The sequence below is a fragment of the Elephantulus edwardii genome, unplaced genomic scaffold, assembly GCF_000299155.1.
Source record: "Elephantulus edwardii isolate Elephantulus edwardi_28Jun2011 unplaced genomic scaffold, EleEdw1.0 scaffold00037, whole genome shotgun sequence".
In the NCBI taxonomy this organism is placed as follows: domain Eukaryota; kingdom Metazoa; phylum Chordata; class Mammalia; order Macroscelidea; family Macroscelididae; genus Elephantulus; species Elephantulus edwardii.
In genome coordinates, this window is record NW_006399787.1 from 3798554 (window position 1) to 3813694 (window position 15141).

At 37.4% G+C, this 15141-nt stretch overlaps 1 protein-coding gene across 7 annotated transcripts in view; it reads right to left on the bottom strand.

Annotated features, from left to right (window-relative positions):
- NRXN3 (neurexin 3) overlaps positions 1-15141 on the bottom strand; it is a 2203380-nt gene that overhangs the window by 52646 nt on the left and 2135593 nt on the right. For 3 of the 7 annotated variants that reach the window (XM_006884638.1, XM_006884639.1, XM_006884640.1), the window contains one exon: positions 12247-12325. In XM_006884638.1, the coding sequence (XP_006884700.1) occupies positions 12247-12325 (79 nt within the window). Of the gene's footprint in view, positions 1-12237; positions 12326-15141 lie in introns of all 7 variants that reach the window. The other 4 variants (XM_006884636.1, XM_006884635.1, XM_006884637.1 and 1 more) reach the window with 2 other exon arrangements.

Consider the following 15141-nt stretch of genomic DNA (forward strand, 5'->3'; position numbering starts at 1 on the left):
CAGAGGTTTTGGATTTCCATTCATTCATTGCTGCAATTTTCTCCCTTCCCACCCCTCCCCACCAGCTCGCTTCCCCCTCCGAAGAGAGAAAAAAAGAAAAAAAAAATTCCTGCATTAGTATACAATTCCCACGTCCCTTCCCCGCACCCCCCACCCCTAGTACACTTCTCTCTGCAACCTTAATTCTGGATTCCTGTGCTAACCATAATACTCCATCATATATCACTTCTAATCTATTCTTTCCCTCATCTGTTTCAATATAGATAATTTATCCAGTTTTTTTCTGTCATACCCCCACCCTGATGTCAGACCCTGGAAGACATTATGCTGAGTGAAATATCTCAGTCACAAAGGGACAAATACTGCATGGTGCCACTGTTGTAGATGGGTCTGACACCAAAGCCCTTTTAAAGGCAAATCACACCCTACTCTCAACCTCAAACCAGAAAACACAACTTTGCAGAATCCTCTAATGTTCCTGTCCTGGAAATAGCCCCAGACTGGCAGCTAAAAGCCTTTTTAAAGGCAAGGCCAAATCCACTCAACTCACACCCTATTGTGAGCCCAGCCACACCCTAGCCTCAACCCCAAACCAGAAAATAAAGGGAATAAACACACCTTACATTTACTTACCATTCAGCTCATAAAAGCTCATCACTACATTTTCAGGATCTTTTATAGCTGACTGGTAAGCACTGCCATCATCAAAACTTAAAAGTATGGCATTACAATAAAATACATTATACTAAAAATCAGTTCCTACTGAGTCAGTTCTGACTTATGGAAACCTTGTGTTGGAATAGAATTGTGCACCATTGGGTGTTAGAGAATTCATCTCTTCAGAAGTGGTTGAAGTCTTTCTTCAAGGTTGCTCTGAGGTAAAATTCATCATGGCCTAATTATTTTACCACATTTTGATATCATCACTGCTCTTATGGTTATTGATGTCTATAATAGCTGTAAGATTCTTTGGGTAGCAAAAATGGCCACCTGCTCAACTACCAGACCAAAGGTCGGTGGTTCAAACTCACCTCGAGGTACCTAAGAAGACAGTGCTGCTTATCTGCCTTAGAAAAGTCACAGCCTTGAAAACCTTACAGAACAGTTCACCCCTGCACATGTAAGGTCACCATGAGCTGGAATCAACTCAGTGTTTGCTGTTAGTAACCTCAGAAGCCTTGTAGCTGTATCTTACAAATCCTATGTATTTATGAGCCATCTCTTCGAGTTCAGTGCTCACATAACGGTGGCTTCCAAGCAGCCATGCAGAGACTATTTTCATAATGGAAATAATCAAACATTACAGATTAGGAGTTGGTGCATATGTGGCAACTCTTAAACATTTGTTAGCATTCCACAGCAGCTGACTCATAATTCATATTCTTCCTTCCATCCTTCTCTCCTTCTATTTTTTTCTTCCATCTATTTCTCTGTCCCTCTCCCCCCATTCTTCTTCCAAGTCAATACCAACTCATGGGCGCTCTTGTATGTCATAATAAAACTCTGCTTCTTAGGATTTTCAATGATTTTGAAAACCACTTGCCAAGCATTTCTTAAGAGGCATATCTGGGTAGATTCAAACAGCTATGTTTTCCATTTGCCATCCACTGACACATCTTGGGATTTTAATTTCCACTTACTTTACTTTCCTATTTCCCTCAACTTTGGAAAACTCAGGAGACAAACAACAGCCTGCTGTGTATGAAACATCCCATCCTAGAGCCTTCTGCCTCATGAAGTTTTCTTTTCGGCAGATTAAACATATGGACTTCTTCTTTTAAGCCCCATTTTCAAAATCTTTAATCTATTATCTGAGATGAAAAACTTATTGTTTTCTTGCTCAGTACTTATGAATAAATGGGTGAAGATGATATAACAAAGTATCATTTTCATTCGATTATCATCAAATAAACCAAGTCCTTCTGAATTATGCAGCAAAGTACTGGAATAATCACAGGTGTTATTCATCATCTTTAAAAGTTAACGGTATTCTTTCGTCTGCTTCTGTCTCAAGAAATCCAATCTATCCTCATAAACAAGGTGTTATGTTTGCCATATACTTCGGAAACAGATACAAAGAATTAAGGTCCAAGTGAAAGTCTTGGCTCACTCGTGTTTTATGAATTTGTGATTTATACTATAACATATCTATGTGCATACTTAGAAATATCAAAGATAACATTAACTTGAAATAGGAAAGAGTTATCAGTCAGAGAGAGTGTATTGGTCTTTTTTAAAAAAGCTTTTGTCCCTCTCAGATGCCTTGCTGAATACATTCATATTTTAGGCCAATAAATAAATATAAATGGATTTTATAATAAAACACATTCAGATTTTCACAAATTCCTCACCACTTCAGGAACAGGCACTGTTCTGTACAGCAAAGATAATGTCATTCCTCACTAGAATTCTCTGAAAAATCCTCTGTTAATTTGTGCCTAAAGAAAAGGTTCTGAATAGAAGACAGTTAATCTATGAAAAACAAAACTCATTGGAAATTAGCTCTCACATAAATCCCCTTAATAATAATGCGTTTTAATCATTCCAATGGAATCAACAAGGGTTTCTTGTACTGTTGATGTGATTGTTGACTGGCTATTATTAGTAGTAATTTCCTATTATAAGTTTTGTTTTCTTAAGTTAGATTTTTTTTTTTTACAAAAATGCAATTTGTAACTTCCAAATGTAAATGACAATTAAACACTCTTACAATTAAAATGAGAATTTGTTTTGCTCCTTTGTGAAGTTCCCTGGGAGTAAGGTTAAAAGTAGAGGTAATAAGGGAGGTGAGAAATAAAGGGAGAGGATTTCAAACCACGTATTACAAACAGAGAACAGAATCACAGAACACCACCACATCAGTGGACTCCAAGACAAAGTGACAAGACAGATGTGCCAGACAAAAGATATACACTTGACTGCTGTGTCAAGGAAAAGCAAACTTCACAACAAAACCATACAGAGATGCTGTGCGAACAGCGCTGGGGGCTTCCGTGACCCAATGGAAATAAAAATGAGAACCCATGAAATCATAATTAGGAAAGAAAATCATCCCCCACAGTTCATACACTGGACTTGCTGGGTTAGCGTGGATGTGTCGCTTGAATGGAACACGAGATGGCATCATTACAGCCATGCATTGGTGATGGAGGCCATGGTTAGTTGATTAGATACACAACCGTCACTGCATGCCACACAATGGTCCTGGGCTCGTCAGAAAATAAAAGACACAACAAACAGTCTAGTCTGCAATAAAATTCTTTTTATGCCATCTGAAATTTATGGGAGGCTGTGCTTCTCGGGAGCTGCTACTTGTTTTTCTTTTTTTATTTATTTAGTTTCTTGGTGATTTTTCATCTTTTATTTACACTTTTATAAAGAGGAGGGTAGAGGGATGTAGCCTGTGCAGATATGGAGGGAAATAAAAAAGGGGAAAGGAAGAAAATGAAAGGCTAAATTATATGTTGGAAGAGGAAGAAGAAAACAATGGGATTTCATTCTTTTGTACACAACTTTCTTGGATTTGTTGGGGCTTGTCTTACTTTGAGTCTAAAAACTGCAGGTATATGCTGAAGAGGGAGAAATTGAAGACTAGGATGGCAAGAAAAGATTTTGTTGCCTTGTTTGATTTGTATATCTATATTACTTTGAGTATTTTTTTAAATGGTGATTAAATTACTCATGAAAGTATAGCAATGAGCTAAAAATAGCCATAATGATCAAAATACTAAATATGAATTAAAACAAAATAAAGTAAACCACCAAAAATTCATGCGGCACAAGATGAGGTGAAATGACAGAAAATGTTTTCTTAAATATATACCAGGTATATATCTATATATGCATATACACAGATGTGCATATATGTATAGATATATCTGTATAATTTTTTCTCTCCACCCTTCCCAAGGATAACTAACTTATGGAATCACCATTATAATCATGACAAAAAGAAAATAAAGTAAAAGTAAAATCAACATGCATTGTTTGACAACTTATAACAGTATCATGCATACCTATGTTGGCAGAGGCCAGTTAAGAATGATGGCGTGAATTTCTGTGTAAACATGTGATTGATGGTAGGGGCTATTGTTAATCTCTGCTTATATTAGTCTCATATAATGTGTACTGTGAATACATATATGAGTATATATGGAGTGAAAGGTAGTACATATTTATTATATACATATATGTATTTATATATATATGATTTATATATATACACACACTCACAGTACTTATGCATATACTTGGGGCTATGGGAGAAAAAATTAGCACCAAAATAAGTTCATAAAAACTTCTTTTATAAAACCCAATCCCTCTTTTTCTTTTCTTCTTTTTCTTTTTTTTTCACTTTTTGATTTGTTTAATGATTCATTACATCACTCCTTGTGTACTACTTGCATCAGCATTTGAAACCAGGAAGTTCTCATGAGTTGAGCTTCAAGTTTTGGCCTTCACAATGCCCACCTGTGTCCTTATTACCATACTGCATATGTGAGGTTCAAAGAACAGTTTGCAACTAAAAAAGATTTTTTTAGACCTAATGGATTAGAAAGTCTGTGCCACAATAATGAAGATCTCCACTCCTGGTCTTTGGGCCAACTGCAGCTATCACTGGTTGACAGTGACTTCTGTGATTTTTCTTACATGTCTTGGGCTGAGACATATTTTGAGTTTTCATAATATGCACAATGCTAAGCAATTCCATTCATTGTGAGTTCATGTGACTTTCTTCCTTTTCTTTCTCTTCTAAGCTTTGTTAGAAAAGGAACCTTCGTTCCCTCTTAATTTATAGCTGCCTTCTTTAACAAACTGAGAACTCTTCAAAAATAGTCTGTTCTTATATTTGTATGTCCAGCACTTATTCAACTGTACTGAATAGCCCCCCAGTGTGTTGCATAAACAGGCAGTTTATTTAACTTTCAGAAGGAAGCAACTAAATTTACATATTGATCTGATAGGTTCTTTACTTCCTACCATGAAATCTTGGGTGATATACTTGAATAGGATTTCTCAATGTTCAACTTATGTTTAAATCAGTTATGCAATTGTTGTCCAAAATATTTATAAGGTCAACCAATGAACCTCCTATAATACTCACATAAAATCTAAATTATTAACTTCCCAAAATATACACTATATAAGGAAATTTGTCTTCTACTGATATTTCTGGTTTTCCTCTAGTTTTCCACATATATTATTATTAGTATTTAAAGAGCTTATCTTTATTTCAAGGACTTAAATTTTTTCCCCCTTGGCTTAGGATGGAGTTGAACTTGAAAAAAGTGATGAAATGTATCATTTTAGGTTAATAAAAGCAGCAGCTATACCATTAGTATATTCATGAATATATTAATTTATAGGTTCATTAAAGAACTTTCAAATTAGATAGGAGCAAACCTAGACCTAAATATGTAAGTAATGTTTATTTTTATATATATTGGACATGCATTACAACTCAAATGTAAAAATGACTAAATTCTGTAGCCAATAATAATGAATCAAATACATTAATTTTACATCTACGTACATTCCTCATTGCAAAGCTAAAATGTTTTGTCTTCTAAAATTCCATGATCCTTGTGCAATGGAGTTCCTCAGAATGAAATCTGGATCCTATGATACTGAAGCATTTGTAAAATATTTTATGTAGGCATTTAATATGCCACTATAGACTGAGTAGGCACTTGACTAATGAAATATAAATAAGATTTCATCTAGCAATCATGGCTTCCCATATAGAAAATCTTTCTAAAATGAAATGAATGAATAAATGAGTATTCACTTCTTGGCAATAAAAACACACAAATATCTACCTTTTCAAGCTTGCTGAAACCACTAATGACCCTAAATGTACTACTACAACCAACCATATGATAGAAACATCATTTGCAGGGTCATTTATCAGTTCATTTTATTTTTGTCATCTATAGATCCTGATAAACCAAAGCTGTATTTCTCCTTATCCCTCATTAGAAAATTATTATTGTCTTAAGCTTCCAGCTGCATTTTCTACAGTGTTCCAGCAAATGAAAGCCTGAATGCTTTCAGATTCATTTAACAACTCAGAGCCAGGTTTTCATATTATAAATATGTTACTGAGACAGCTCAAGCTGATAAAGATTAAGAGCGTAGCTCCACCTGGAAAACACAAATATGGCTATACTCTTTGTGTGATGCCAAGCTTAAATTTCACTTCACACTGTGTTGGGTATTACAGCCTGGCTAACAAAGAACAAAGTGCCAATAACAAGCCAAATGCAAATGTTAAGACTGTAGACTGGATGAATAAAAATGCATCTGAGAACCACCCTGGGAACAGTAATTATTTTGTGATCTCCGATTACTGCCATGAGTTTAAACATCCCCCTCTATACAACCTTTATGAACATTGTTTAGTAAAGCCCTAGAGATAGAGGGATGTGTTTCATCTTTACTCCCTTTGACTGTCTGGTCTCTGGTGGAAGTGTTGTCCCTTGAGATTTGATCAAAGGACGCTCAGCAAAAGTTGACAGAGAAAAGCCTAGCTAATTGACAACCAGAAAAATGTACCCCAGGATAACAAATGAATGAATCAATATGGTAGATAATTATAGCCATGCCCACTTTTCAGGTGAAGAGGAATTTCTTTTTATATTGTCTTATCCATGGTCTTCACAATCACTTGTTATGCATCGGAGAGTTGGACAATGACCAAGGAGGATAGAAGGAGAATTGATGCCTTTGAGCTGTGGTGCTGGAGAAGAGTATTGAGAAGACCATGGACTGCTAGGAAAACAAACAGATTCGTCCTGGAAAGGGTTAAACCGGGAGGCTCATTGGAGGCAAGGATTCTGAGGCTCCATCTAACATACTTTGGACATGTTGTGAGGAGAGACCGGTCCTTGGAGAGGGACATCATGCTTGGGAGGGTGGAGGGACAGCGCAGGAGAGGATGGCCCTCTATGAGGTGGATTGATTCAGTGACTGGGATAATTGGGATGGGAGTGTCAGAGACAGTGCGAGTTTAGGGCTGTTGTACATAGGGTCGCTATGAGTCGTAAGCGACTCGATGGCACATAACAACAACATTGTCTTATCTGTTCTGAACTCCCTAGCAATCCACCGAGTGTTTTTAGAATTTTGGGATAGTAAACCTATAAAATAAAGGAAGTTTGCAATTTCTGGTTAATCTAAGAATGCATTCATTTTGATTTTATTTGTGTATTCACTATTTCAGAATTAGTCTTATGTTTTAGATCACAAATGTGAATTTCCTAAAGGTCATAATCGCGATTTGGCCCTCATAAGCTCCTGAAGGAATTCCATTTCCTGGTAATTATTTGGCCCCTTTCCAAAAAACCTACATTTCTTGTTGGAACCAAAGAAATAAGGACAATGAAATATGAGTTTACTGCATAATTTAATAACAGCTACATGTGGTTAGGAAGAGAAGGTTTATATGCAAAGAAACTAATTGGAAATATTAAGTAGATTCTGTCTTACTTTGTGGAGAACACAGTCAAAGTTTATAACTTAGCAAAGTTAAAAGCCTAATATTCACCTGTAGGTACTTAAATAGCTATTAAAACAGACTCTGAATGTTTTCAATTGAAGCAGAACGCTTCATCATGATTTTATAGTTAAAAATTCAATTCTGAATCCTTAAAGCAAATGCTCAGAAAATACGATCTTATCTGTGAAGGGATAGAGGGAATGAGAACATCCTTTCTGTGGGGGGAAAAATGTAGATTTTATTAGGCAATGTTTCCTTTATGGAATGATAGGTTTTAAAGGATTCAATAGATTTTATTTTAGCCATTTAAGGGGAGATGAAGTTAGATGTATGCAACATATATTCCAATTTAAAATTCTAAGATATTTTGAGAGTCATACTAATTCAATCACCAAATATTAATTGAGCTTGATCTCATTATTTGGGTAATTTTGTTATTCTTATTTACATAGTTCTGCAGGAAAATATCCAATGGGAATTTGAGACCTATTAAATGCAAGGTTTCTTGGCTTATATTGGCCAAACTCCAAAACAGATTGTCCCTGGCCGTGATACAACAAAGCTGCTCCAAACCACCAACGCCAAAGCAGACTGACTGACGCTGAATCATTGAATCCTAGTTGACCCTATAGGGCAGAGTAGAACTGTCCCACAGGGTTTCCAAGGTCGAAAACTTTCTTCCACAGAGCAGCTGGTGAGTTTGAACTTCTGGCTTTGTGGTTAGCCATCAAGTGCTTTAAACACCATGCCACCATGGTGCCTCCCTCGAGCTCTCACTGTGAGGCTTACACCTGACTCCAACTCAGCACCTTGAAAATCCATGTTGATTTAATGAACATCAAATTATGAAAGTAATTTCACTAGAATGCTGAAGCCCACATGAAAATAAAAGGTGACATTATACTGCCTACATCTGTGAGAAATAATAATAAATTTAAATAATAATTTAAAAACATTTAAACTATAAACAAGAATCATAATGTCTAGTAACTGAGAGAGAGAAAGAGATGACAATAAGAAGGCTAATAGAGTGGGAGAAACCAGTTATTGTCAGTGCCTTTGTGTTAACAACAATTATAACAGCTGGAAAACTTGTCCTACTCTTAGACATCCTCATCATCTCCACCAGGCTCTCTCAAGTTCATTGTCCTACTCTTAGCCATCCTCATAATCTCCATCATGCTCACTCAAGTTCATTTTTGCAGTCACTGCATCAGTCAGTCAGTAGCTGTAGAAAATACACTAGAACACAGCTGGGGTAGTGAGTCAAGTTGAGTCTGGACTTAGTCCTGAAAGAGAAAAGTATAATTTTTGGAAATTGTGGTAGTGAATTAGTGTGTCAATAACTGAATTTTAATCTCAGTATTCATATAATATCTCAGGATGAACCAGTTTAAGTCAAGATTATGTAAATGTCACCATTTCCTACTGCTGCTTGAACAATCGGAACCTTCCATTTAGGTAGAATAAGACCTAGTTTCAGACCCTACTGGCTTCACTGCTCAGATGTTTAGTCCTTAAATGTTTCTGGGAAATGTAAAAGCAAGGCCGGCTGTCATTTTAAAGACAAATGTGCCTCAACACTAATACTGACCCAAATCAGAGTATTTTCAATTGTTTCATATTTTCAGTTGTGCATGTTAAATTTGAACACTGAATAAAGAAGTCTCTAGAAAAACTCATGCCTTTCCATAGGAGTATTGGTGAAGGATAACGAATATATCATCAACTGTCAAGAGGACAAACAAATGTCCTGAAAAAGTGAAGCCGGATGTTTTTTAGGATATTGCAACATGATCTCACATACTTTGGGCTTACTATCTAGAGGGTCCAGTCTTTGGAAATGGATATCATGCTTCAGAAGTAGGCGGCCACTGAAAAGGGTGTCCCTCAATGAGATGGACTGGCACCGTGATTGCAACAATGGCTTACACACAGCAGAGATAGTGAGGATGACACAGGCTCAAGACGGGTTTTATTGTGTTGTACATGGAGACCTCTGGTTGCTAGGGTGTGGTATTGCTAATCAAAAGACTGCGCCTGTCTGTGATTCTAAGCACCTGTAGATGAGTTTAACTCAGCAAAACAATGGGCGATCTCCTCCCATGTGACATACAACCTCTGAAAACCAACAGAGGGTCAACTCAGAGTCCTTTCCATCTCAATGGCAATGCATTTAAGTTTGTACATCAGGTCACGATGGGTCAGATTCTCCCGGATGACAACTAATAACTACAAAACAATGGCTGGGGAATTCTCTCTTATGGAATGCAAAAGAGGGTTTGAAAGCTCTATGCTTGTAACCCTCATCACAAGTAATCAGGTTTCCAGAGCAAAATCTCTTCTCTCTAGGCATCAACAGGAGTATCTGTCTCCTTCCTGTATAAATATGCTTCTGACATAATCCCCTGTTTATCCGAATCACTTACCAGGAACACTTTTTGGGTTGATAAATTTAGAAAGAGGAAATGCTTATTTTTCAAATGTAAAGAGCTGAATAATCCTAGGGGAAGGGATCAACTTCTTCAAGGTAGAGACTCAGTAATGTACTTAATTTACAGATCTCACCCAGCTCCCCTACTCCGAGGCCCCCTGCAGAACACAGCAGATTGTCTTAAAAATGGTTTTGATCCTCCACTTACTAGATAGACTAAGCATGTTAATTCAGAAATGCTAATGTTGAACCGAGCCCCTTGATTTTGGAGCTGATGAAACAGCTTGCAGCTACATAAAAAACAAATAGACTTAGCTTGGTGCTTACTCCTGTTTGCCTTTGTGCAAATTTAATACCAAACAGCAAATATCAACCCACCACTTGAGGAGAGGTAGGTCTTGTGGACCTTAAATCTGGAAGAAAACCTTCTGACTTACTGTCGAGGTTTTTACGGTGGAGGCAGTGTGTGTAAGGAATCAGCGTGCTGAAAAATCAGGTTCATGATGGACAATAATCCAAATTAAAAGTCTGGCTATTAAACTATTAGCCAGAAATCAGTTAATTGAACATCATATCTTAGAGATCACTATGTATTCATACCTGCATTCTTAATACTTAGAATGGTGTCAACCATCAATGGTTAACTGTCAAAAATATCTGTTGATCTAAATGATATCGGAGAGGTAATTCAGACAGCAAATCCCTTTATTCTATTTCCTGACAGCTCATTTGTGAACGTTATTAAAATATGAAGAACTCCAATCAGGACATGCATTGTATCCTGCCTGAGTGCTCAGGAAATATTTCTTTAATGAATGAATGGGCAGATGAATGAATTCATGAATAAGAATTTGGTATCTAAGTTGTGGCACAGATTCAGTTTGTCCCCCCTTTAGTGCTAAAACTTACTTTAACACACTGATATTAGCACTTGATAGCCTGTAAAATATCTGGTGCGCCAGGTCAAATTTACTTTACTTCCACACAAATGAAGTCACAAAGGAGCAGAATGGGAAAGCTCTACATATAAGTTATCTGTCCCTCTAAAGCCCAGAGCTCATAGAACTTCCTGGTTCCAAAGGTACTTGCAAGTCATTAAGGAGTGAGACTTCCACACTTGTTAATCATTTGGGGACAAGAAATGCAGGGTTTTCTGTTTGCTTTTTTTTTTATATATATTTTTTGTTTGGTTTTTTGCTTTTCTTTTTATTCATGAAGTTCAAATTTCCCTGTAATTAGTCAAAGAAAATGTTTAATGGCTTGCCTTTTGTTTTCCTTTTTTTTTAAAAAAAAAAGAAGAAGAAAAATCAAACAATAAAAAGAATCAACTGGGAAATTCTATTTATGTCATTCAGTCTTTTCTAAAAAAAGGGATCCTAACACAACTCCAGCTTTTAATTCCACTAAACATACACAGAAATTCAATGATATCTGTTCTCTATTTTATATACCTCTATATATACATATATATCTGTTTATGTATATATGCATATACATATAAATGTTTTGCTTATAGCAAGTCTCAAAGCAGACGACTTGGAAAAGTTGATAGGAAATAATAAGGGATTTCAGATGCCGGCTGGACATTATATCATATCTCACTCACCCTAAAGAAAGACCATAAAACATCAAAATGTATCTGGGTTCAAAAAAAGGGAACACACTGAAGCTTCTAATTGCCAAAGTCCTCTCAACTTCAGCACAGAAGGCTCATTTTTAAAGCATCACAGCCGTTGACATGCATGGTTTAGTACTAATTTTGATTGACTCTATTATATTACTTCATAAGTTCTCCAGACATACAGTGAACAAAATTAGTATAACTGCACCATGTTAACTGCTGTCAAAATCCCATGGAAACAGGAGGCTTTGCTTTCATTTGTGACGTGGGTTCAGAACAATTCATGAAGTTAGATGTTGTTTTCCAATTTTGATGGCTCCACTTTAGGGTCATAGGTTTTCGGGTGTCCTTCCCAAATCAACCTCATCATGTCCCCCATCTGCTATCAGTTTCAGAGGAGTCACTAGCTGCTATACATTGGCATTGTTGGGGGTTAATTGAGAGAGCTGATTGCTCCTAATTAAGGCTTCCTCCATACATTATCCCCCTCAGGGCTCATTCCATGGGATTTGATGCTTTCATTTATATAATAATATTTATATATGTATGCTTATACATATATAGATATGAAATACACACACATTAACACGCTATAATATATAAAACATGTATATATCCACATATATATGTATGTATTGGTTTTTGCAAATGAAAATAAAAGAGAGCAAGCAAAACAAGACTGACCTGACCTACCTGTACTCGGCTCACATTCAACGAAGTCTTCATCATCGCTAGAACATTCAGCAGATGAAACAAGGTCATCTGATGTTGGCTGTGCATGTCAGAGAAAAATAATGGGTGGGAGAAGAGAGAGGGAGAGAGATAAGGAAACTAATAAACAAAGGCTTCAAAGACATATCGCTGTGTCCTGCCTCCCATGAGCTTACTGAATCCTTTTTCTAAACAGGGCATACTGTAGGTTAGAGGGCTTTTAACTCCTATGAGCTGTGACGGACTTTGGGTCCAGATAACTGAGTGGGTCTATGTGAAGCCAGGGAGCTCTGGTGGCTGCCTAAGTAGGGGGTAAAGAGCTGCACTGTGAACCCAAAAGTATGCAATTCGAATCCATCAGCTGTTCCATGGGAGAAAGACAGGCAATCTCTTCACGTGCAATCCTGCTGCCTCTGAAAACTGGCTGGAGGGTTGGTCCGTGAGCCAGTTCTGATTTGCCAACACGTAATAGTAATTAGGGAAGCCACGATGCTCCTCAGAGGCTAGGATAGTGATACTTTCTCTCTCATACTCTGAGAATGTTATGAGGAGGGGCCAATTCTTGGTAAAAGACATCACACTGTGAAGGTCTTAGAAAGAGTGTGGTGCTTGACAAGATGAATTGACACAGTGACTGTAACAGTAGGCTTGGGTATGTCAAAGATCTTGAGGCTGGCACAGGAGAAGGCAAGGTTCAGCTGTTGTTCACAGTCTTCCCGTGAGTCCCAGTTGGCAACAACATAACACGTAAAGCTGAGGAGCCCCAAGGGGTTCCAGGTGGCTCAAGTCTAGCATATCCCTGAAAAATCACAAGCAGCATGTTTCTATCTTAGCTTTGATGTAAATGTTTAAAGTCAAAATGTAGAACAGAGCAGGAAAATGATGCAAAGCTAGGGCAGAAAGGTACCAATGCTTTGAGAGTGTGTCAATGCGTGTGGTGTGTGGTCTCAACTGAGTGCTCTGAAGGCTGTAAGTCTATTGACTGGCATAACTCATGAACAGTGTGGAATGAATGCAGTCTGCTCAGGAACAGCATAATGGCTTCCCTCACTACCAGCAATTCCTTCCTGTAATTGCTGCAATTAGTTGAATTAGTAACGTGGGCCAGCAGAGAGATGCTGGCGCAGGCTCTGGACTCAAGTAAAACTGTCCTTGAATGAGCTGAGAGGTTTTTTGACTGCAATAATGACAGTTCAGCTTGAGACAAGGCTTTGATCATTATGATTCCTATAGAATCTTCCCAGTGCCACACAATCTGCTGGGGGGGGGGGGGAGACAGGAGACTGTGGGTATCGACAATGAGAAGGGCCCTTGATACACTGTGAGGAGACTAGTCTCTTCCCCTGATATCAGATCTGTTCATGCACTGTCAAGACTGTTGAATGAGCAAATGACTGCATAATAGATTGTATGCAAAACCCAACTTTCAGGTCTATCAGGAGTGCTGGTGGCACAATGGCTAAGTTCTTGGCTACTAACCAAAAGGTTAGGGAGCTCTGGTGGCCTTGTGTCAAGGAGCTGTGCTGCAATACAAAAGGCACACGGTTCAAGGCCTCTAGCTGATCTGTGGGAGAAAGATGGACAATCTCCTCCTCTGTGATTAACTGCCTCTGAACGAACACCCACCTAAACATCAACTTTGGGTTGATTCCAACTTGATAGCACTCAGCAACAATCACCATAAGGTTGGTCGTTCCAACCTTAGTAGCTTTGTAGGCAAAAAGATATTACAACCAGCTCCTTAAAAATTATAGTTTAGGGAACCCAGTGGGTAGCTGTATTTTGTCACATGGACCACTAGTGGTTATAATTGACTCACTAGCCCTTAACAACAATAACAACAACAACACACATGCACAAATACATAATATAATATCTGTTTAATAAATGACTTTTGTTTTTCTTTCTGTTATTAATATTAATGAGTAATACTATTATATTAATTATGATATTTATAATATTATTAACATTGGTAATGATAATAATTGATTTCCCAGTGTACTGAAGTTTGAATCTATGTGCAAAAAGAAAAGACAATAAAGAAATTACTTTCCTGCTTATCAAGAAATTAAATGAAACCTAAGTCTATGCTCTTGCCCTCGTGTTGCTCTATCAGGACCAACAGACAGCCGATCCGCCAGTGGGTGTCTGAGGCTGTAAATCACGCAGGAGGAGACGGCTCATCTCTGACCATGGTGAGATCCAAACAGCCTGGCAACTCCCTATGGACCCCATCACCAGAGTTCACCAAACTCTGAGCTAGATAATGTCTATACAATTAGTAATAATTATTATAAATTTATTTGAAACATTCTTACAGTAACCCTTTGGGTATGGATTATTTTAATTGTAATAAGAACAGAGGTTCAAAGAACTTAATTAACGTTCTAAAGGACACATCACTCTTATATAACACAGTGAGGACTTGAGCAGATACAACTATGCCTAAACCTTCTATTTTTACTCCTACAGTTGACTTGTTTATACCTCAACAACAGTTGACTTCTTTATTCCTCCTCTTATACGATAGTCATATGTTTAATGCTTCCTTAAAATAATCCATTAAAAAGAAATACTCAAGCTAAGTATGTGATTACTGGACACACACACATACAAAAAGCAAAAACCAAAACCACCTTGAGTAAGTGATGTCAGATAAAAGAAACTAGTAAAGGAGATGCCTTACACCAAAGTTGTTGATCTTTATTCTATATCTGCCAGGGAGATGCTTCATCTCTTGCTCCTCAAATATTCTGTCTTCTTTTTTTTTTTTTTAAATACTATGATGTTGCCCTGGATGTGCTCACCAAGTTGTGCCAAGAAATCTGGAGAACAACCACTTGGCCAACTGACTGGAAGAGATCTATATTTGTTCCC